This window comes from Coloeus monedula, assembly GCF_965178545.1.
Source record: "Coloeus monedula genome assembly, chromosome: 3".
Taxonomy (NCBI): domain Eukaryota; kingdom Metazoa; phylum Chordata; class Aves; order Passeriformes; family Corvidae; genus Coloeus; species Coloeus monedula.
Genome location: NC_138783.1, coordinates 31028090 through 31053463, shown reverse-complemented (window position 1 = coordinate 31053463; position 25374 = coordinate 31028090). Strand labels below are relative to the sequence as shown.

The 25374-nt window shown below is 39.0% G+C and overlaps 1 protein-coding gene across 1 annotated transcript in view; it reads right to left on the bottom strand.

Moving 5' to 3' along the window:
- Nucleotides 1–25096, bottom strand: part of ACER3 (alkaline ceramidase 3) — a 56887-nt gene extending 31791 nt beyond the window's left edge. The window contains exons 1-2 of the mRNA XM_082278307.1: nt 24929–25096; nt 5225–5335 (exon numbers count right to left, since the gene is read on the bottom strand). Of these exons, the coding sequence (XP_082134433.1) occupies nt 5225–5335; nt 24929–25031 (214 nt within the window). The 5' untranslated portion in view covers nt 25032–25096. The remainder of the gene's footprint in view (nt 1–5224; nt 5336–24928) is intronic.
- Between the last annotated feature and the right edge of the window lie 278 nt (nt 25097–25374).

The following is a 25374-nucleotide window of genomic DNA, read 5'->3' as shown; positions in this document are numbered from 1 at the left end:
GAATGCTGCAGATATTAGGGTTTCAAGTCATTAATCCTATGATTACAGTTAATTTCTATGGTTAAAATGAATAAACCCCCTCTTTTCTTCTGTGCAATAATCACATTTGGAGTTTCTCTGATTATGAAATTTTGCTATGCATTGCAGAACGATGTTTTATCTATAGTATCTATCTATCTAAAATAGATACCTGGAAGAAGAAAAGCTTACAGGGACAGATCATATGGTTCAGGTTCCAGACATTTCTAAAAAATATTTACTTCACAAAACAATGATACATTCTGCCAGCTTTGTACTTTTCAAAATATGAGTGATCATGATCACTGCAATGACACAAGTTTTAAAGAGAAGCAACTTTCCCGTACAGCCACTGACACACTGAGCAATAAATTTGCTCCTTATCTTCTAAGCAGGGGTTACAGTTCATATTTTAGGTGTTTCCTTTTGCAAAGAAGATGAACTCACTAAAAGCTGCATATTATGGGAAGTTTTAACGCCATCTGAAGCAGTAAGTACTTTCCTCTCTAACTACTGTAACTCACTTTTCATAAATACCACAAGTCATTCGACATTTTTACATCAATGAACCTCCCAAGTTACAGGGGATATATATAAATTATGTACTAAGCACAGAACACACATTAAATCACAATATTATGAGATCAGACTGGCACTTCAGAAGACTAGAAATGCAAAGTCAGGGTTGCTGCTACACGTAGACCAAGAGGGTCTTTTTCTGTCCTGCAGCAAACACCCTGTGTGGTTACTGCCAGTGGATAAAACAGTGGTGTTAAGATGATGTAAAAGCAATACATCTACAAACTTTACTTCATACATGTACTGTCAAAAAACTTAATGGCAATACCTATGGCTAGAAATAATGAGACATTTCTACCTATGGCTAGAAATAATCTAATATTATACAAAAGATCCAGCTCTATAGATGAACTCTATAAACCTTCAGGATGTGAATCCTAGAGGGATTTTTTTTAATAGTTTAGGAAGCATCAGAAGCATCACAATCAGTGATAACTCAGTTTGATGTAACTATCCATCAGCAATGAAAAGTATCATTATGAGCCTAAATCCTTCACAGAAAAAGCAGTTTATTAGGATTTTGCAGAAATGGTAACTGTAAGGCACTGTTTGAAAATATCCTGAAGGAAGGATGCTCCAGATGCAAACACCTTTATTTAGGTATCTACACATGAAATAGGCATCAAAGCTTCCACTAAGAGAATGTCATTATTAAGAGTAATTCAGCTGGCCAAACAGGTATTTTAGAAAAAGTCAAATGATTCTCCTGGCTTTACTGACAGCACTGGCAGACAGAACCCTCTGCACAGCTAGACACATATGTTTAAGTGTTCAAATTTGGAGCTGAGTTCCATTTTTTTTTACAGTGATAGAACTAAATTAAACAACAACATACTGCATCATTAAAAGTTAAAGAAAGAAACAAGATGAAAAAGTAGAATTAAATTAACTATTTTTAATGGCTTATTTTGTGTTGTAATGGTTTCCCTCCACAGCATAAGAGACAGGAGACACCCTGGTTACACCAGAGCTACAGCTCTACAGTTAAACTCCAGCTTGGCTGGTACTATTCCCAGACACTGCAATACAAGTGTCTGCACTAGTGAGTTGTTGGAACAGTCTGTGGTATGAATCTGGCCTGTTCCAATGAGCACTTTCCCCAAGCAGCTTCCAGGCACAGCCTAGCAGCCGGAAGAGCCTGGGGCCCGCGCTCAGCAGGGAATTTGTATGCGGTCACCTTGTTTTGGAGGCTAAGATGAACAGACATGAGCTGTTCCACACTGCTTGGCTTCAGCACTCAGGAATGTTCCCAACCACAGCTGATTTACCAACATTGACACAGCCCTGGGAGCTCCTCTACAGGTGTTAGGTAAGAGTAAGGGAATTAACTTTGACTGAACTGTTTTCACTGACACATGGTTTCACTGGAAATTAAGTTTAGTAAGTTGCTTAAGAGTTCCTATGGCTATACCTAATTTAGAAAAAATTTTGTACTTTTTTTTCCCTCCACTTTGGCACTGCTTGAATGACTCAGCCCTATTAAACAGGCCAAAGAAATACAAATCGGAACAATCCTTCCAAATATCAAGTGAAGTACCTACCATACATTACTCCATTGAGTGCTTTCTTATTTCCTTAGGTTCAGAAGTTACACTTTATATATGTGTGTATATATATATATATATATATATATATACATACATACACACACACACAATTTTTTAAAAATCAAGACCCTTCTAGAATATGAGCCCTTTCAGAATCACAGTTCCCCAGGATGCATGAGGAACTGGCATCTGGTAGAACCTGATACAATACCCCAGCATCATAAGGAACTACTCAAAACCAACTGCTTATTCCTTGAGGTACTAACAGTCTGATGATTTGTTCCACCTACTTCAGGTGATGCAACATACTGAAATAATGGCTTAAGATTATTCTTCATAATTTATACATTGATTAAATGGTTCTCCACAGCTTAAAAATCATATCCAATTCCCACTGAGTTAATTGAGAACATGCACTTTATGTTGAAAGGCAGCAGAAAAAAGGGCTGAGAACAGTGTGCTGTATCTCAAAGGCCTTGTTGAAAAGTGTAACTCATTCTTGGCATCAGTATGAGCAAGAAATTTATTTGAACAATTATTTAGAAATACCCCTTCTTGTCCTGCCAAGATCTTTGCATGTATGTGAAACAAACAGTGCTTCCATAATTCAAAATGCATTTGCTTCAAAAAGGAAGTAATTGCCAACCAAAGAAATTGTGGGTATAAAACTCAAGCACTGAACATGGCATGGTAGAACACAAAGGAACTGACAATCAGTTAAATGTCTGGAAGCATGCAAAAGAAACAGCTGACTTGGATCAAAATAATGTCTAGAAACAACACCTCTTATGTTCTCAAATGCTAACAGATTTAATTTTAACATTGGCTTTGACAGCTGTCTTTTAGTATCTTGTAAAATCTCAGTAACTATTCAAAATTGTTAAAACCTAACTAAAGTGCCCTCCCTTCCACCTCCATCTTCACAGCAGAATTGTTAATTTCTACTTTGACAAAACAACCCTCAGTTAAAGGTTCTGCTACGTGGTCTTTAATGAAGCATGCTGCCTCAAGAGAAATCACAACTTTGTGTTACACTCACTATCTTTTCACAGATGAAGTCTACACTTGTTTGTTACAAATTAAATAAATAGCATGAAACCTATTACTAAATAAAATTCATGCAATGGAAAGAATTCTGTCTGGTACTTTCTTAAAAAAGAATTTTTTGTACACTTACTCTATCTCCACTTCAATATGCTTCTTGTTCAGTCACATGCACAGAAAGAATGCCAATGTTCCTGGCACATTTCAACCATATTTAAAATTCTTCTTATGTTCTCATTCACTGCTTTTATTCTGTAGTAGAGCAAATGTTAAGAGGTTTTTGATTCCAAATCATCCTGTTCCTGTTTTTCACTGAGAAACTATAAAGTCTTCTACATTCCTTTACATCTTTCAGCTGCTGTAAAACAGGGTTATGAATACTGAAGCAGACACAAAGCAGAAGGGAAATGCTTTTGGGAGAAACCTTTAATGTTAGGTTCCAACATATGAGATAAAATTCAAGCCATGCAAGCATTTATCACTTCAGACAGGAATCAAAGCCAACTCAGTCACAGATGAGCAGGGCCTGGATGGAACTCAGGACTGCCTTCCAGCACTGCTGTTTAAATGCAGGCTGAACACCCCTTCAGCAACAAACAGAAGAAAAACTGAAGTCTAAGGTATTTACTGTGATCAAAGACAGATAGCTTTTTTTAAAAAAAAATATTTCAAACATTAAACGGGACATGAGAAATGCCCATTGTGTGTGACAGCCTGACATTCTGGTCAGATAGTGGCACGCTTTGTCTATCATAATGTGTCACTGACAGAGGTAGCCATAAATCATGGTGAAAACAGTCTCAAACTGAGTTTTAATTTAAGGGGTTTCTTTTCATAGTTTAAAAAGAGTGGCAGTATAGGACACTTTGATTCAAGAACACCCAAAGTCAACTTCAGCAAACATTTACACACCATTTCTTACCACGTCTTTTTAAAAGTAAACCCTGACCTTTAAGAATTCTCTCTGTTTCATACTGAGACAAAAATTAATAATTACTTGAAACCACAGAAAGCCTACAAGTGGCGAATTAGAAAGTGTTCAGACAACGTGCAAAGCAGTGCATTGCTGCTGCCTGTCTTTCACATAGATGAGCAAAGCTGATATAACTGAAAACTTGTGAAGTTGCACCTTGTATATGTAACAGTTTAACTGGCATCAAGGATATATTTAGCATATGGATATGTGTTTTTCAACAATGTCTGCCTAAATACATAATATGCCAATCTTAAAAGTAACATTTACCAATCCCTTACCACTCCAAAGACTGGGAAAAATCTCCATAGATAAGAGCTATAGCAAACACAGAAATCCCGTGAAACACAGAAATTCAATGAAATCTAGTTTTGACACCCAACTGCCAAATCTAAACAATCTTCAAACATCTTTTCTCATAAGGAGCAAGACTTCTAGTCACACAAGACTTCTAGTCACACTAACATTTCAAAGGAAGTTGGTTCTTTTCTGAATTTTGTTATTTTAGAATGGACAGACTTCCCTTGAGTTGATACAAACATGAATATCATGTTGTTCTTCCATTCTTGCAAAACTTCCCAGATATGATGGCAGTTAGGCTGTTGCATGATATATGCCAAAGAGGAACTGAAAACAAATTCAAAACCATGAAAGAATGCCTTTCCAGTTCCCTCTACATCTTGGCCACTTCCTATATTACTCTTGCATACAAATGCCACAAAAACATTAATGTAGTGTGAAACAGTTTATAAGTAGAACACACAAGACACCTTCTGTAAATCATTAGAAAAGTACAGAGCAAACTAAGATGCACTGAGCAGGACCCAAAGCCAGAAAAGGATCACTTTAAAATCTGATAGTTATTTAGTTGAATTCTAATTTCATGTCCCTGCAAAAAATACAAATTTTCTGCAAACATTAAGAAGTATAGCAAACTGAGGTGTACTTTTCACACACGCTGTACTCAGATTTAACGACTTGGTTTATTAATATCTAGATATAGTTTTCATTGCATATCTGAGCTCTCTTTATAATGAAAGAGCAAATTAAGTTTTACACATACCTGTAAGACACAAATAGGCAGCTAAATACCGTTTTTCAAGGCCATCTTTATAGGTCTGAATCGCACCATAGACTGGAGGTAGAATGAAAATCAGGTTACTCACTGTGTTCCCTGGAGGACAGAAACACAAAGGAGAGATTTAGAATTGGGTACTATGCGCTTTAACTAAATCCAACAAAATTACATTCACTCATTAGAGACAGGTCCAACAGTTTTCATCAGAAACCTACTTGCCAGGACACCACTGCTCTCCATCCCTGGTCTAGTGGAAGGGGTCCCTGTCCATGGCAAGGGGCTTAGAACTAGATGGTCTTGAAGGTCCCTTCCAATCCAAACCTTTCCAGGACTCATCCTACATTCTACCCCATGCAAAGAAATTACACGTCTTGCAGACACAAAGGAAAGCAATAAAAGCCAATAGCCCAGCTCTTGTATACTGATTTAGATTTGGTTTTTCTTTTCCAAACTGTGCTGACCTAAGCAAAAGTGCAATGAAATCCTGCAAAGTTTAAATGAAACAAAAGGAAATGGTGCATCTCTCAACAGAAGGGATGCAGATTCAGCTTTTTAGCTTAACCACAAATCATAATTTTGAGAATAGAGGTTATGTTATGGGAATTAAATGCCATACGATTTGGGAAAATTAACTAATCCATTAAAAAAGGCTTATATAAGATAAACGACACATTTTCACATACCATCAGTTAAATATATATAAAACTGAAATCTAATTTGCAAATATCCCAATGAAATATACAATTTATGAGGCTATGAAGATACCAGAAAAACCCCTATTTCTGTATTTTTTATTCAGCAGAAAATCCCAGAAGCATTTCGCATTGTAGAACAAAGAACAAGAGTGAGCAGGTCCTGTCTGAGTCACACCCCTAATTCAAGCAGCTATTTTTCAGGAGTCCTACTTGCCAAGATGTATCCTAAACAAAAGCAAAACCTACCAAGCTATGTTCATATAACCCTAAGGTATTGCAGCACCTCTAAAAACAAAAATCCATACTTCACAGTTTACAAGAAAATTCAGACGCAAATGGAAAAAAGGTTACTTCAGAACAAAGGGAGCAGAAGGGTACCTCGTTACCTGGAACAAGGTAGCTCTTCTATATTCTCACAAAGTAGATACAAATCTCACCCTGAGACAGTCTTCTCAACCAGATAAAAATCGCATCTGATTTATACCAGAACGTCTTTAAATCACTTCCTTATTGATTTAACATCATATCCTGCCCAACCATGAATTTCACCAAGTTATAACAGTCAAATCAGATGTGTCAGAGATCTTGCTCTTCTAGTCAGCTCTGTAGTGAGTTCCTCCATGTAAAGGAAGCCCAGCTGAAATCAGAAAACCTTCTGCAAGGATATACAAGTTTACACCAATACAAAAGGCCTTTTTTATGTTTAAATTCTTTGTGGAATCATTACCCTTTTACCACATACCCACAGTGTTGCAATGGGTAGTGATTCACTTTTAGCAGAGACCAGGTTTGCAAGACATTCACTAAAATGCTGTTGTGTGACATACTGACCATTGCCATGTCTTCCAGTAAATCATGCAAACATGTCATTGAGCCTTGAAAAGTAGAATAAAGGTTACATAGTCTGGATAGCAAAACTTCTGCTTTTTAGAACGGTCCTCAATTATGCCCATCTTCAAGAGAAGTCAGTAGACATTATATAAATATCACTGTTCAAGGTCACTTAGTTATGAAACTGTCAAAAACCTGGCAAAAATTCAAATATGAAAATGCCAAACAAAAGAAATACCATGATGTTTATCCGCAATTGGGAAGGCACATGACTGTAGAAGAGAGTTGCAGTAGGATAACAAACTTCAGATGGGTGTAAGAATGCAGAAAACAGATTCTTCTGTAGGAAAGGGAAGGGAAGGTTTCAACACTTCCTGCAAAGCTATAATTACATTAAATTATTGAAAATTTACGAGCATTTAATCTGGGACCATCTTGCTGAGAGAGGAAATACCATAGACCTAATCTAGCTGTACATTCCTGCCACTCCTTCTCTGCACTTTTTGGCCCATATTACTCAGAACATTTGCAGCATGGATTAGGCAAGCCTATCTGCAAACATACTTACTGAAAGTTGTGTACCTTTTTTTAAAAGGGGAAATGGGGTCAGGGGAACAATAAAGCCCTCTGGCATGCTGCTAGCAAAATTACTTTTTTCAAGAATGAAAACTGCAAGGCCTCTTGCAAACCCAGGGTCCTCAGGAATGCATATTTCATAAAAGTCTAGCTAGTCTTTTCAGGATTATCCTCACAGAGAATAGCTTATAAATTCATTAAAAGGGATATTTACTAATTCCATCAAAAAATGGCAGCGGGATATGCACAGAGATTAGCAAAGAATACCAAGAAGGAAGAAAAACGTGACACAATGCAGACACATAACTCTAAAGTTAATTAACAAACAAGGAAGTGAAACAAGCTTTGAAGGAAATAGATATGGAAGTTGAAGAGGGTAAAACAGTTCAAACTGTCAAAAAAAAAAAAATCTGATCTTTTTTCACTACATTTCCTTTTTTTTAAAATGGGGGAAACATAGTGCAGCAGAACTCCATGGGAAAACCACCAGAGACTGGAGAAATTGCAACTAAGATATGAGGCAGAAGATATGCAAAATAATTAAAGAAGAAATTATTGGTTATGCCTACAAGAAATAGAGTACATCAGAAATTTGATGAATGCACATGGATGGACCTGGGCTTAACTCTGTACAGCATTCTTATATTTCAGTACTGGATTCCTTGAATACTGGTCCAAGGAGTGATCTCATTTGTTCTAATTTGATCCAAAGACTGCTTCTCAACATTTTGTCTTCAACATGTCTGTCAACAGAAGGGCAAACCACATTATCTGAGGGAGAAATGAATGAACTTACAGAGTGAAATTACAAGAACAGGATTAAATATGATGGCCAAGAATACACCTTTCAGTGTGAATACGAATCCTTATTCCATATGCAGAATGAATCTATTTGAAGAATAGAAAAAAATGCAGAAAAATGAATTTAAACTGCATGGTAACGGACCACAAACCATCACTGTATGCACTGTATGCACCTTAAATTTATTTCCAATAGTCAGGGAAAATAGTTATGTCTTCATGCAAGTCAACAGTAGAATACACTGTTCTCTAGTTACTGGTAAAAGAGAAAGCTTATCAGGTGCAGAGAAGCTCTACTCAGATGGGAGTGATGAATGGGAGCCTACAATTTCAGAAGGCTGAAGGGACAAAAATTGCTCAGCTCACTGAACAAAACAACGGCTGGATGGAATAAAACTGTGCTCTGTAAAGACATCATGGGTCAATGCCAAAGACAAAAGGGAGCTGTTTGAGCTGAAGGATAATACTGACAAAGACTGCATCGATATAAACTAACCCTAAATAAATGCAGGCTAGAATAAAGAGGAAAACTTCCCATTAAAGAGGAAATATTTACAACTGCTTCCCAACAGAAATGAGCAGCACGATGAACCTGCTGTCAGGATGCAGCTCAGGAAGCTCCACAATGAGGTTACATGATGAGGTAGCGTATCTGAGTACTAAACCAGACCACATCCACAAAGATCATACACGGTACTAGGTACAGGGCTAAATTAATGTCTAATCATGAGAATGTGACTGACTGCACAAATTTTCATATAAGTCTTTCAAGACTGTTTTAATGCAAACCATTGTTTCAAAGCAATGTTTTATTCATTGAGAGAATGCCATAAGGTAGCGGAACAAAATCAAATTTATGCAAAACATCTCTTCAACAAGCTTCTGTCTGTAGGAAGAACAGTATGAGTGTTAAACCACATCTGCTTCCCGTTCTACAAATCCAGCAGCGAAACCTGACAAGTCTTTTTATAATGCATATATATTCACAGTCATCTTCATGCCCTAAAATATATGTGCATTATCATTAACACACAAAGATCTGTACAAAGACTGACCACAAATACAAAGAAAAATAACTTAAAAGGAGAAATAGTTTCTACAGGCAAATGCAGGCACAATATACAGCTTACTGTTGTACAGACATTGTACACACAGTTGGGAAGGACACAAACTTGAAGTACCTTTCATAAAATTTCCATTTTTCCAAATATGTAGTTAATTCCACACTAGAAAGTAATTGCTATAATAAGTTTGGATGCAGAGTTAAGAGAAAAAAAAGCAAAGTTGGAAGTAAGTTGTAAAAGAACATGGTCATAAAGGGAAAACGTACAGGATGCAAAAAGATAAGGGAAACACTGGGAGTCAGAACAAACATGCTGTTTTTGGTGAGGCAGGAAAAGTGCTATCATAAAAAAGAACCAAAAATTATCATGTTCAACTTTTGACAAGGTGATCAGTGTAATTTACCCAGTGTTAAGAGATGCTTTCTCCTATGTTTGTACACAGAATGACTGCAAGATCTACCAACCACAAGGATCTTCTCAAATTTTAAAATGTTCTTGCTCTCTTCGTCAAACAAATGACTTTTCACTCTCTTATGGTTTCTACAAGACTCAAAACCAATAGAAATAGATGCTACCCTCAGAGAGGAAAGAAGAAAACACTTGCAGTTTAAAAAGTTGACTATACATAAAGAGCTCATTTAATATCAGGACACAATATTCATAACAGTAAGATTTTTCAACAGTAAGATTTTTCATTACAGTAAGATTTTTGCATCCCACTGTGAAACAGGAGAAAGGTTATTTTATTTTGGAAAATAGTGGCCACTTTCCTAAGTTGTAACAGAGTCAAAGTATGCCTTTAAGTAAAACACAAGCAAACAAACAAGGTTTTGAGGCTGAAAACCCCCATTTAATTGTCTAGATATCATGGTGCTCTTCACAGTCAATTCCTGGATCATGTAGCTTTATCTTTTTCCATCACTGCAGGAAGAAATTAAAAATAATTATAAAAAACAAAGCCTGCCAGATGGCATCATGTAGAACTTGATTCATCCTTCTAGCTGCTTTCAGATGTAAGGAATTCTATTTCATGGTTTTTGTTTCTGGAATCATCTCACACACTTCTGGTGCAAACTACAGTTCATTATTAGAGAGTTTACTAAGTTTAAAGAAATTGCAAAGGAATGCAATTCAGGCACATTTGAGAGCATAGCCATCTACCATTAGGTAGGCTCTCTTTTAAAGAAAAAGAGTTTTCCTTTTTTTGAAAGGATCTCTGTGGATATGAGACTAAAGATGAACACACCAAGAGAATTAACATGAAAGCGAAAGAAAGGTGAGTCCTGGGGCCTAGCAGCTACAGATAAGGTGAAACAATGAAAGATAAAAAAGATATTTGGAAATTAGTTATTAACTGGAGGAGTAGGTAGTCTAACAGCTTAAAGACTGAGGAGGATCTAGAGTAATTCCTTATATGAACAAGAAACTCATTTAAATCTAATATGGGAGTTCTTGCTAAGATCCGAGTATTTCATAGCTCACCTACCACAGCATTCAAAGTGTCAACAGGCGAATGAATTTGAATAAAACCCAACAAGGTTCCCTACAGCACATGCTACATATTATCAGTCAATAATAGCGAAACCAGAGACAGAGATTTGTATCACTGATCTTTGAAAATAAGAGCATTTCATGATTGTTCAGAAGAATCAACTACACAGAAGCACCTGGTTTGGCCACTAACTCCAATCTTGCGCTGTTTTCGCTTACGGCTTATCACCAGAAGAGCAGAGCAGCAATTAGATTTTCACTTCCACCAGCCAGTTTTAATATCTTCCACTTCAAAGTCTACAATAACTGCACTTCGGAGTGTCAGGAAATGAAAGCTCCTGTTTCCATTTGATATTTCAGAAGGACCTCAAGGGGAGAAAACCAAGTCATCCCAACAGGAATTTTGCCAATGTGTAATTACTGGACTCCCTACTTGCTAATGTGCTTGAAGGATCAATATAAACTTCCCGTCACTCAGTGAAATACAACACACTGTTACTGCAGGCTGGAACACAGGATCAACACAGACTTTAAAAATAAATTATAAAAGAGAAATTAAAAAATGGGAGTGTGGGGTGTTTGTTTTTAAGCCACAAGATCCATTCCTTACCTTGCATTATTCTCCCTTCCAAATACTAAGCTAGTCTTGATTTTGTTTATTGGGACGTTAATTGAAGTTAAAACATCAGCAATTCAGCCGCAACTTGTATTGGCCACCACACTTGTAATAACAAAATGGGAAAAATACTGAAGGAAACAAATACTGAAGGAACTACTGAACTGTATAAACTGTGTATGAAAGCCTCCTGAAGAACTATAAAAATGAGTACACATAAATAACAACTCAAATCAATAGATCTTTACTGAGACTACTAGATCTTTCTAGGTATTTAAAATAATACCAGAAATCTATAGAGCAAGTTCACATAGATCATAGGAATCATAAAAGACAGATAAAACAGCACAGAAAAATGTAATGAAGTACATTACAAAGGAATGCTGCATTAATATAGTTCTGTACAGAAGTTGTCATACTATTATGAGAAAAACTGTAAGGCACAAATGAGAAGGAGGGAGTGGATACAACAACTAGGAGTACTACAAAGGAAAAGAAAGATCTCAAAAGGGTAAGAACAGCTACGTAAATCTCAGCCAGGCAGAAGCTACAAGAAAGCAATGTAGAATCCAAAGGATTTACATGGGGGAAGGATAGAAAAGAAATATTATTTGCATTACTAAAGAAGAGCATTCCGATGAGCACTAACAGGCTGAACCAAGGGAAAGGGACGTTTCAGTAGGACATCTAGAAATCAAACATTTGGCAGCAGCAACATCTCCCAAAAGAAACCATGAATCCTGGAAGAGTTTCAAACAGAATGGACAACACACTGTAAGATATGCAAAGAAAACAATCCACTGTGGGTGAAGAAAGGTGGCAAACAAGGCAGGAACACAGGCTCCTTCCTAAGGCCAGCACCAACTGGGATGCATACCACTGGTGTGAGCACACTGTGTTCCAGTTGCACGTGTCTCAGCCCCAGCAGCAGCAGCGCTGCTTCCAGTAAGTCCGAGTGCTGGGACAAGGCCAAAAAAACTGAAGCAACATTGCTGCTGCAGAGCTGGTGGCCAACTGGGAGGTTTAAGTGTTTGAAGTCAGCATGTGGGGCAGTGCTTCTAGATCTTCTAGGCTGCTTCTCCCTTGCTGGGCCTCCATTTCCAGGATATGTAAGTTGATATCCTTCTGAAGAGGTAAACCATTTCAGTGATATATTGGATTAGGGAGGGGTAATGAGGCAATTTCAGAAAAAAAAAAAGAATTATTAACAATACAATTTGATTTTTATTTCCAGTGCACATTTATAAGTGGGTCTCACATGCTGTATCAAGTGATATGTTCTGATTTATGGTTTTACACACTTCATATTCCAACCACAGAATTCTTTCCCTTGGCATTCATCACAATAGTCCAGCTAATATTTTTAGATGATTTTAGTCTGATTACACTACTTCATGTTACATTTGTGTTCTTTAAAACAATCAAAAGGTATTAGAAGAGAAAGCTCTTGACACTGCTGACTAACAAAACACACAGAAGTAAGCTCAGTTCAAACCTGCGAAGTGTAGGTGTATTTTCTCTTGCACCACCCTCTTTGGTATGCACACCCTACAAAAGCCCTTACTATAAACTGCTTTTGAATTGCCCCAGGTTACAATTAAGCTATCCTTTTCCTTACCCTCATCTCTGCCATCTGCTTTGCTACTGTATAGTAAAGACATTCGAAAACTACCACCTAATGGAAGACTATACTAACACTGACCTTGCTTCTTATGTAAATTCTACTAAAAATAAATAAGTGAAAGCTAATACTACACAAATTCACATTTTGAAGCTCCACTTGTTTCTTCATAACAAACCAATACCCTTGAGGATACCCTTGCAATCCCAGAAACACAACATTTGTGTTTATAGTGCAAATTTAAATTTAGATGGTAAAATATTTATTGCTGGGCCAAAGAAATTTTTGCTCATTCCCCTCAAATCTAAAACACATTGGTCACCTACTTAGTCTCCTTTACTGCAGGGTCTAAGCAACCCCAGTCTTCGGTCTCAATATCCATGCAAGACAGGCTGGATAAAGGTGCCTGAGTCACAAAGAAATCTGCATAAAACTGAAGTCAGGACTTTCAAACACCAAAGTGTTCCTCTAGCCACATGACCATCCTCAGGTGCCACAATAAAAATGAATGAGTTCAACACACCACTTCTCATAAGTAAAGCTTCAAAGTAGAAACTACAAGCGCAGTAAGAACTGGGTACTTTCCAGAAACAATGTTTTTGTTAACAATTCTCATGTTTAGCATAATGAACTTCTCCTTCTTTTGGAATTCTTGAAGGCTATCACAAATGAAGAAGAACTGCCTAAAGCCACAGAACTTGTACTGATTTTTTTTTTTTTTTGAGGAAGGGTGACTGCTGATTTTTTCAGAGGGATCTGTCTCAAAACCTTTCATGAGTGAAGTCTGAGATCAGCATGAACTGCTCTTCCCCAGAGGAGCATTAAAAGGGCAGATTAAAACTGTGGAGGCCCAGCTGTGAAGTTTAACAGATAATTATGAAAGCAATTGCAATGAAAATATTCTGAGGCGATAGGCCAGAACAGAGATAGCTACAACACCTAAATTAAAAAAACAAGTACTGTCTCTCCTTTGAAGCCTATTAGCTTGCTGTAACACTATGTTTATCACACCAATGCCAGTCACAAGTGCAGGGCACTGTGGATCATTAATAAATGGTTTTTGCATTTTGAACGTACCGTTACATTAAAAATAACAGTATTTAAAAATGTAATAATAAAGATGCTAGAATCTATTCATGCTCATTGTTTTGAGACTGCAGGAAGCAGCTTGGACAAATATGATAGCACACACCATCTTTACAGGACATTTTATTCCTAATCCAAGAAATTCACAATTAACCGGACTACAAGGAATAAATTTGCATTACAGCCAGCTGATATGCCATCCTGTCATATTTTAATATTGCTTTCCTAGGGTATGGGAAACCACATGGAAAAGAAATCATAATTTCCCTAATAAACATGAATCTAAGATGATAGCAAGCACACCAATTACTTTGAAGTACACCTGGAAGGATTCTGAAAGCAAATTTAAAGTAAAAACAGTTGACACAGGCAGATAATTTGAAATACCAATCTAGAAAGCTCGCTAAAAGCAAGTGTTTACATCTGGAAAATGCAATCAAAGTCTAAAGAGATTAGGCTGAGATGATGTAAAGTTAGAATATTACATGCAATAAGCTTGTTGCTGAAGGGCAGATTTGCTTCTTTTATATCCTTTACTGGAAAACAAAATAAAACGTATTTTAAATGTTATTTTAAGGCAGGTTGATGATGTCAGACTGGAAGGAAATAACAGACATGGAGAAGATTACTGTTCAGCCCCTGCTTAAACTAAGCAGTGACCAATATGATACTACACTGATCATCCATTTAATTTTCATCATTCTTAACTCCTTCCAGCCATTCTTCTCTGTGCTGGTGTCAGCATCCTGGCTTCCTGTTCAGTGTCTGCACCAACTCCTCTAAGTCTAAGGGTCTGTCCAGAGCAGAAAGCACAGCTTTTAGCAGCTGATAGCTTTGAGCTACCAAGTATATCCAACCCAGCATCCATCAGTCCTCACTACAAGTGGAAAAACCAGCTTGAGGCACAGAAGCTGTGGGTATCAGCCCAGAGGCTCTGGCAGGACTCTTCCAGGCACTAAGCAGTGACAGAGGAGAGCTGAGCCTTAGAGGAGCCCAATATGCTCACTGGATGGTGAACAGCAGAGAATAATGTGTGCCAGTGCTCCTGTCCAGGTATTTGTAGCTTTAGCTTGAGTAGCCCATCTTCAAAATCCAAATCCTCTCACTTTCTTCCCTTTTTTACTGTCAATATAGATTTCCTCTGGGTGTCCAGAACAATTAAAGCCTCTCCTACCAAGGACTCACACCATTCTTTTGCCCTACTTGGATAGCAGGAAATTAACAGTGAGATACAACGTGACAAATGTAGGAGAACACATGAGGATAATGAAGCTGGTCAGCGACTACAGCCTGATTCAGGCATACAGCAACCACTCAAATCTGATTAGTGATATTCACCCTCTTATCAGCAGTACTAATACAAACTAAATTCCTTCTGCAACTCATATATTTTTTTCTTTTCTTTTTTTTTTTTTTTTCAGGGCTGCTTTACATGAATAATCCTAAGGCTACCTGGAACATGTGATGACAAGCAACTGATCCCAGAAATGACCTGGAGCCATCATCTTCACTCCTAAATATCTAACTTTATCTCTTTTACATAGGTACTTCATTTCTCTAAAGTCTTCACAACCTTTTCCAGTTAATATAACAACCTCCAGCAAGAACTTTCAACAGTACCTAATTAATTCAATAATGCAAGACCCAAAGGTTGTCACTCCTAGTGTACAACTTCTAATTCCAACTGTATTCTTTAGTCACTGTCCAATTCTCATTTCAAGATAACCCTCTTGTTCTTGCTTGACAAATGGAAAGAAAAAAATTGGCAGTCATCTATCATCCACAAACCTTGGCAAAAGCTATTTATCTGGAGGGAAAATGACGCTTCTTCTCACAAAGACAGTAAGATCAAAGTCCGTATCTTAAGTATCTCACAGTCTTAGCCAAATAAAGGAAGAGATATGAAATACACTGAAGGTTCAAGCTTTAAAGACTATCTTTTTGTTATAAATATAAATTAATATAGTACCTACAATAACAGTTTATAAGGTGCGTGACAGGAATTCGGGCAGAAGTCTGTTTTACTGAATAAGATACAAAGTAGTTGAAAACCATATACAAATTAACCATGTTCCCAACACAAATGGCAGCCTAAAGGCTGGCAGAGGAAATGCTTGAGACAAGTGTAGAAAAAAAAATAATACAGACGTCAAGTGGAAATCAGCATGGAAGAGCTCGGAAGGAAGTGCACTTAAGAAATGGAAATTGCTTTACAGTGTTTCTCGGCAGCCCAGAACAGAGGGGAAGAAAGGACATGAAAAATTAAATTGGGATAGACTCAAGAATTTCAGCACTGCACTGATGTTAGGCATTGTTCAGGAGAACATATTAAGAGGAGCCTTGCAGGATTATAAAACTTGGGCCTTGAAAGATTTAACAGCCACCAAAACTCCGAGTGAAAAGCAACTGTGGTATCACAGACCACAAAGGCATAGCAGTTTGTTTAAGTGAACAAAAACAACATCTGCTGTATGATTTCACTGCTACAGAGCACTTCTCTGCTGTGTTCCAAGGCATCGACACAATTCAATTGAACTGATTCTTAGAGAGACACTGCACCCACCACCAGCACAAACCAGCAATGATCCTCCGGTTTTTGCTCTGCTGCATCTAAAGAAAGCCCTGAACTTCCACACTGCTGCTGCTAGCGGCAGCTTATGGAGATGGCATTAAACTGGTATGAACAGGAGTGCGTTGCCAAACTTTTTTCTACGTTTTTGCTACTAAATTGAAAAAAATAAAGCAAAAAATTTTATTTCTCTGATTTTCCAGGCAGTTTACTCATACACTGGTCAGCACATTGTGTACAGTTTGTTCTTTGTGCTTATACAGGTCATTTTCACAACTACGAAAAGGACTTGGAAAAAAAAGAAAAGAAAAAGAAAGACAAAGACATCAGTTTCCATTCATGAACAAAATATTAGCTGGAACAACTCTGAGTTTATATATTTGTGGGTTTTTTCTTAAGTCTGTAAGATTTAAAATCTAAAAAAATAAATGAAGTCTGTATCCTGTGGAAGGAATGCAGGAATATCAGTAGAAATACACCCTGCAGCGTGCAATAACCCCCAGAGCAGCTTGGCTGCTGCAGTCTGGGGCCAGCACCAGACTTGGAAGTCTCTGACAGGAGAGCAGCACTGCAAATTCCCTCCAAGAACAATCAAATCTGTAATGAGAACCACACAAACGTGAAAAAGTTTGCTGTGCAAGAACGGGTAAGAAGAAACTTGTAGAAGAAAAATACACCCACTTTACCTAGAAGAAATACAAACTCCTCTCTGTGACAACAAAATCAGTTCATGAGTTCTGTTGGTCATTTTAGCTTCTTGTTGCAGATGACCCATTTGATTTCAGAGCAAGCCAGATCTGCAGATCCTCTTTCTCAGAGACATACAAGTAATTTTTCAATTATCCCTGAGTTTCCTCAATGAAGCTTAAAATACCCATTTGAAGGGATCACAGCATGCTTTCCAGTCAGGAAGCAGATCTTTGCCTGAACAAACAAATGGTATTGACCAGGGAAGATGAAGAGATCTGTCATTTGTTCATCAGGTTAACACAGAAATACTCTGTCCCAAGATTGAAAGTGTCCAGACTAATTTTAATGCTCAGTGCTCTAAAGGACTTCTTTGAGCTAATATTGCATCTGTTTCCCAGACGCTGGTTCTTGTTCAAATTAAAATCCTTATCCAACTGGAATTAGCAATTACTAAAAATCCAGCTTACAGAGTAGTAGAATCTTGAGCTTACTGTAAATAATGAGCTCATTAAAGCACTGTATAAATCAAGAGCTTCTAGGGCCATGTCTTATGACCATTAAGTTGATACCTGGAAATCCTACTATATATATATATATATATATATATGTTGGAATACATATAAAATTCATACAAAACCTACAGATGTTAAGCTCATCCCTAACACCATGTCTTTTCCTAATTCTGCTTGTCTGCTTTTCTGCCTGAAGAAGTCCAAATCTTGCCTTCTCAAATGTAAAAGTCAAGTCTCAAACTAACATCCTGAACCTTCCCTAGTTTAATCAGGCCCCACTCCTGTCCCCTTCTCCAGTTCCTTTGGTTAGAGAGGAGAATCTGAGCATTATCTGCACTTGGCTAAGGGAAAATACCTTCCTGTTGACAAAGCCAGCCAGAGATCTTTTAAGAGACACACACTCTGCACGTATCATTTCAGGGTCACTCCAAGGACACTGCATTCAAAAAACATGTCAAAAGGAACCAAGGAATAATGTAAAACCAAATAAAAGAAACAAATGCCCCAGGACACAGCTGGGAAACAGACATTCTGCTGGACACTAATCTCAATTTTGAAATAAAGTTTGGAATTTCCTTCAGGAAAGCTCTGCAATATGCAGGGCAGGTTGAGTCACCAGTTGGTGGAAAGGCAAAGAACTGAAGAGGAATCTTGTAAGGCTGAGGAAGGGGCACAAAGGATGCAATCTCTCCACTGAGATTGACAGAGAGAACAACTTCTGCCTCCCGAACTCCAGACACACTGAAGTATGTACTCTGCCAGAAGATGATGGACCTGACTGTAAAGGAGATAATGATCCTGCAGATGCTGACTGCACTGATTATTTAGAAATACCAGTTTTTCAGTCACTGATCACAGTGCACATGCAGCATACTTCTTCAAGGAAATTAATTTTTCGAAACAGAAAAAAGTAACATGGTTAGACACTCCACTGTTTTGAGCTAGCACAAAAACTCTGAATATTTTATAGTTGCATTTTCAAGTACAAAGGAGGGTCTGTGCCTGAAACCTTAAATCTAAACAGTATGCAGCAAAATCACTGAGCCTCTACCCTGAGCTTGCCTATATGGGTATATTCAGATCAATTAATGGTAAATGATTGACACTAAAGCAGTGTTGCTCTGGGGTTTTTTTTTATTGCAACCTTCTCTAGAATTTCTCTCTTCCTGACACGTTCTTTTGCTCTTTGTAGTACTTCCCCACACAATAACCAAGCACCTTTAATTCATGCAGCAGCTCAGTTTCTCTGCTAATGGACGGAAGAATGTCTGTAATTAATGAGGCAGGTGCAAAGAGCCCCCCAGCTAGAAGGCAGTCTAAGGTAGGTAGCTTTGCCCTGATAACGACTTGCAAGTGGGTTCTCCTCCTTCTATATTATAATGTCATTTTTGATACGTATTTTGAATTAAAAGAACTCTTTGTATTTTCTCAGCCTTTCACGAGCCACAAACCTTTCCATGATCCTCTTGAGGTAGTCAGAGAAACAGCCGAGTGTGTGAGCACTCACACGTGTTGCAAGATAAAACAACCATACACTGCTGGGCTGTTGGGACTGGAGACAATTCCCAGAATTCCTCTGAACATTTTTGCAGTGCATATTAAATCATTCTTCTTTTTTTAAAAAAAAAAAAATCTTTCCCACTTATCTGTGAAAGGCACCAGCAAATATAGAAAATGCATTACATAAATAGCAGTTTCACACACACAACACAACAAACCCCAGACTAAAGACTTTTTGTCTTTCAATTATGACAAAAGTTTTTAATCTGTGACTAAAAGCTCATTAAAAGTAGCTTAAAAGTCAGCAGTGTTCCTTTAAAATAATTTATTTTACATTAATTTTCCTATTTCTAGCTACTATATTCTGCAAATTCCTATCATACAGTTCATAAACCTGTCTGCCTCAGTTTGCACATAAAAAAATTAAATTGTACAAATGTCACCACTCTGTTAGCATTTGGAGTGACAGATGCCTAACTGCCAGCTGCACAAGTACTGAATATGAAGCACTAATTACAGAGTAATCAAATGCTTTGTTAAACCATATTTAAGAATTTTATTGTCACTTAATAACTACACACATATTAGCAGATAAACACACACGTGCTCCATTAGCACAGCATCTGCCAAGTTTTAAGCATATCCACAACATGATGGAAAAATGAGAACTGATGATTGGAGAAATCAACTTCCCAAGAGCCTTCGGCCCCATCTTTCAATGAAGGCTGGGAAAACTGAAAATTAAGCTGTCATGAGATAAAAGGTAGAGTTGCATCATGGATGAAAGATAAAAAGCAAGGAAGAATTAAAAATAATATATAAATGATTAGTGGTGGCGAAATGCATCAAAACAGTGCGACAAGACTATCTTAAGGCTTAAGCCAAGAATGTACATTTACAGCCTAGGAAAGGAAATAAATTAATGCAGCGGTATTTGCCACTGATTCAAAATCAAATAGAAAGAAAGAAAAAAACATGACAGCAGAGACCATCTGGCTTACGATTTTGCTTCTGCTATACTATTCTTTGGAGAAAGAAACCCTCTTTCAACTTCTTTTTGTCTGCAGCACAAAAAGCAAGCTAGAAGCATTCATCCTAAAATGCACTGCACAGCTGAGCACTGTTCTGCACACTCCACTTGACTTTACACTCACCATCAATTAGTTTAATGTCTCCTTTACCTTTTTGCCGGCAGTGTCCCTTCAGTTGAGGGAGCTCCCTCAAGAAGCCAGATAAATTTCCAGAGGAAACTTGTGATGTGGTTTCCTCCAATTAGGTCATTAAATTTACACACTCAAATCCCTTTCAGTCTTAAATTAAGTCTACGGGCCTGTGACATTGTCTTTAGTTAATCCACTCTTTAGAGCTCATCTGTGTCATGTCATCTTTAAATCATTCGCTCTCAGCCAGGCAGTTGAGATGATCACACCAAATTAAACTTGATGATGCTTCCTTCATCTGCCACTTAATCACTGAAAGACCAGGCAGAATTCTTGAAGGCAGACAGTTGGCTTTATTTTAGTTTTTTTAGTCTCACATAGACAGTACCTAGCCCAACAGTCTCTAGCTGCTTTCCAAAGCCTCTGGCAAAAAAAGGCAAAATGCAAAAGGACACCCAAGAGGAACAAGTGACAATCCATATGTGGCAGTACAAATGCAACATTAATGACATTATTCTAAGGTGAAGTAAATTTTGCAAGTTTTTAAGTTCTAAAGTAATTATCCCCATGGAAAACAGAGATCTGTGCAGCTTTGGCAGCTGTCTTCTCCAAACAATGCCTAAAAAGAAACAACAGTATTTTTGCGTCACTTCATAATGTAGAGAATGCTTGGATGGCACTCTATGTCATCCAAGATGTGAGATAATGAGATATCTCACACTGAACAACACAAGTAACACTAACCTTATTTCAATCTCGTCTGAAGCAAAAATCAGACGGCTTTAAGGAAGAGGAATAAAAATAGCTAGAAACATGGGCAGATTCTCATGACTTGGGTGGGTTTTTTTTCTAGATAAGAGTCCCATAAGGAAAGCCCAGTTACAAAGAGTCGCTTACCAGATCTCTAATGAAAACCAAAACTAATGGATTTAACTCTGGAAATTATAATAATAACAATAAAAAAATATCTTCTTCTATGAAGATATCAGAACATGCTGAGACAAGACCAGAAGCCAAGAAAGAAACAATTTCACCAACTCCTTGAGAAGCCTGAAGCAATGTTCTAGATGCTTGCTACTGTAAATGCCAGCATAAGGATATATTATCTCTAAACCAGTCATGTTGTAGATGATGCATATTACTCGTGGACAATGATAGCTCAAAGCAACATAACTGGAAACATGACTCAAATTTGATCCAAACTGGAACACAGCATTCTGTTGATAACGACAACATATTCGCCCCCATGATTCTCCTGACTGAGAATTGTAAGCCCTCATGTACCACACAGGGCTCCTCTGAATTTAAAGTATTTGTTTACATTGGTACTACTGTACATGCTTTCAGGAAAGGGAATATGTGAAGATTAATTATATTCACTCATCATATTCTACAAGAGAAACTCTTCTTACAGGGATGACCGAATGCAAGAAGGGTAAAGCTCCCGTCATAGACATTCACATCAAAACAGACCCCCAAAACTCAATGCTACGTGGGCTAAACTGGCCTGAAACATCAACCCTGCCAAAATAAGGAGTAAACTGTAACATTTGAGTGCTAAGTGTTAAAAACCAGAACTCATATTTGACCGTTTTCTATTTGCTTGTGTGGGAGGATGGTTGGTTTATCCTTTACTATTTTTCTTAATCAAGTGTACAAAAGTCTGAGTAATTCAGCATTCAAGCACTGGGATCTGGAAAGGTTTAGTTTTAAAGAAGGAAAAAAAAAAAGCATGTCTACTACTTGCTCTCCAGCACACAGGTATCAATCCAGAACTCCTGAGAAACCCTGAAAAAGGAATTACTATACCATACAATAGGTTTGATCAGTGAGGGCTATAAGACTCATTTTAAGGTTTAACATAGTTAAGCTCACAAAACAATTCTTTTCAACTGGTTTTCCATTTAAATTGGTTTAATATTCTACAGAAGGATGTAGAGCAGTTAGTCATCCACCTCCACAGGGGAGAAAAACTGGCTAGGTGCAGACCTAGAAAGGCAAGAAAAAGCATTTTTCATTACAAAAAAAAAGAATTTTTGAATACAGGTCATTGTATTTGGGATACATCAAGAGAATGCAAGTATGAAGAGCAACACCACCACCTTGCCTCACTTCCACATCTCTCACTACATATAACTGATAAGCTGTCATAATTTACACTAGTTTTTTAAGGAGTGAACGGCAAGGAACTACATGTGGGCTTTTGGAACACAATGTAGCAATTTTGTACTAAAAGTAGCATATTAAAACCAAATTGCTAAATGCCAAGAAATGTAATTTGCACAACAAGCTTTCTATTTGGCTCTTCAGCCTGAAACCTATTTGGTTTGGATTTGCCAGTATTCTTCAATCTTTGGGCCTCCAAAGTTTCTTATAAATTACTAATAACAAATATTTAATGCAAAAATTTTTACATACAATCAGCTTTACCTGAGTGGTACCAAGTCAGAAACTGATTTTTCACTCTTCCGTAAGGCAAAACTTCAAATAATATTCCCACAACACTTACTGCCTCAGACCCTGAAAGCAGTGTTACAGAACTACTGCTAAAGAAAATCTAATCCATTTTGGCATCTGGACTGAAATTAGCTGCTGTTAAGCTAACCCTAAACCACAGCAGACTTACTGACTGTTTTGCATTTTAAACTTAGACCATTTTAAATGCTTCATCTTACAGCACAGCCCTTACATACAGTTTTTTCCGTGCAACTGACCGACCAACAAACCATGGTCCCAAGCACCGAAACCATAAGGAGGAACCAGACTTTGTATAATTACTCCCTTTTTCTTCAGAACTCAAGCCTTTCTGCCTCCCATTACACTCATCCTCATCTTCCTTCTGAATAATCTAAAAGTAGATGGGAAGTATCAGTTAACAAGGCCAACAATGCAGGGATTATTTAAAAAATTTACATGCTAGTCAAATTTATTTTTACAGTAGTGAAGCAACAGAGCTTCCTCTTCCCTATGCGAACTATCTCCCAAAATTATGGCTGACAACAATGAAAACACAAAAATACACACTCTGGAAAAGTCTCATTCTATTTAAACTTCTAAGTGTGTCCCTTTTTTAAGAGTATTTAATTTTGTTTCCTTTTCAGCCAGCCTGCCTCTTCTCAGCCATAAATCTACACACCAACTTCCTTTTTCCTCTGAGCTTCTAAGCTGCTTATGTGCCGTTGTTCTTTTCAGGTCCTGCTCTCCTTCCTATTCCTACACTCTGAAGCCTCCTTCTCAATTACTCACTTTGGATCCTCACCCAGGTCACTGTGTGCACCCGGGAGTCACAGCTTGGCATGGACACCCAGAACCCTCCATCTTCTGCATGCCAAGCTCTTCTAAACTGCTGCTGAAGCATCCCAGCTATGTGAAAAGCCTCTGCACATTGCCCACTTCAAGCACTTCAGGGTGGGTGAGCCTGGTCACTTTAGCACTATTTTCCCAGGGCCCTAACACTTCAAAGGCAGGCACCTACCTTATATGCGTGAAAGTTTTTTGTAGTACAGGGCGCCTGCCAGGCAGCAGCACATAATTATAGCTACTACACCCTTTAAAGTCGCTGCCCAGAATGCAAAAAATACTTTGTTTTTCAACAAATCCTCAGTGACACAGGGCTTGATCCTTTATCACCTGCTGTAGACTCCCTTCTAAAGCACCTGATGGATGACTCTGTAGCTGAAGCCCCTTCTTTCTTTCCCTAAAACATGCTAAATCCTGACTGTTTCTGAGCAACAGAATTTCGAGGTCAAACCAATGGCCTGCTCTGAGCTATCCTAAAAGACAACCAAGTGCAACAGAGCGACCCTTCCAGCCTCTCTTAACTCCCACCACCTGCTGCAGAGCAACCTGATTGATGATGGTCATCACGAGGCACTAAAGACCACTTGGGGGAAGAAGTTCTCGCTGGATAAAGACGTGTCTTGCATAGGAAGATACCTTTTCTCTCCCTGAGCAGTTTCACTTGGTTTGGCTGTCCAGGCTGGGCAGATGGTCCCACCTCAAGGGGAGCAGAGCAGCAGACCCGTGCGGCTTCACGGCGCGGCACCCCAAGCACGACTCCAGAGAATACCCCTCTCTTCACCCATGCCTGTGGTGCCACAGAACCACCCCAGCTCCCGTGATAGCCCCGGGACCACCTCATCTCAGCCACCCCCGCTCCAGGCCGGCCATCCCTATGGACACAGGCCGAAGGGACACGCTTGGGATCGGGGCTCAAACAACACGCTGGGGAGAGAGCGGCTACACCACCCCGTCCTTACGACATGGATTTGCGGGGGAAGGCGGTAGGAAACACCCATTTCCACCCACCAGGGTTGGCTGAGGGGCAGCGGCACCGTCACCCCGCAAGAAAGTGGCCAGGGAGGAGGGGGGATTCCCTCGCCGCGGGGAGAGAGAGCGAAGGGCTGCGGAGAGGGAGAAGGAAGCGGCGGTGGGACCCGGGGCCAGGGCAGGAGCCGCGGCCGGAGCGGCCACTCACAGAACTCGGCGATGTAGTAGGAGACGGCGTAGTTCTCCTCGCACCACTCCAGGGTGGAGGTCGGCGGGCCCCAGTAACCCTCCCGGTCAGCGGCTGGAGCCATTGCAGCGCCCGCTCCAGGCTAGAGCGGAGCCAGGGCACGGGGAAGAGCAGCGAGAAGGGCGCCGGGCCCGGAGCGCAGCGGCGGCCGGGGCGGGAGAGCGGGCGGGGCCGGCGCTGGGCCCGCCCGCTGGGGGAGGAGCCGCGGTCGCCATGGGGACGGGCTGCGGCCTGCCGCCTGCCGGACGGGGGAAAGGGCGTGGAGAAACGCATTGTGGTGAGTGAGAAACGTGGATATGGGGAAAGTCAGTGGGGAAACACCGGCGCGGGACACGCTTGGCTCTCAGGGAACCTGCGCGATGCCCCGTGGGGATGAGGCGGGAGTGCGACATCACGGCGCTCTCCTC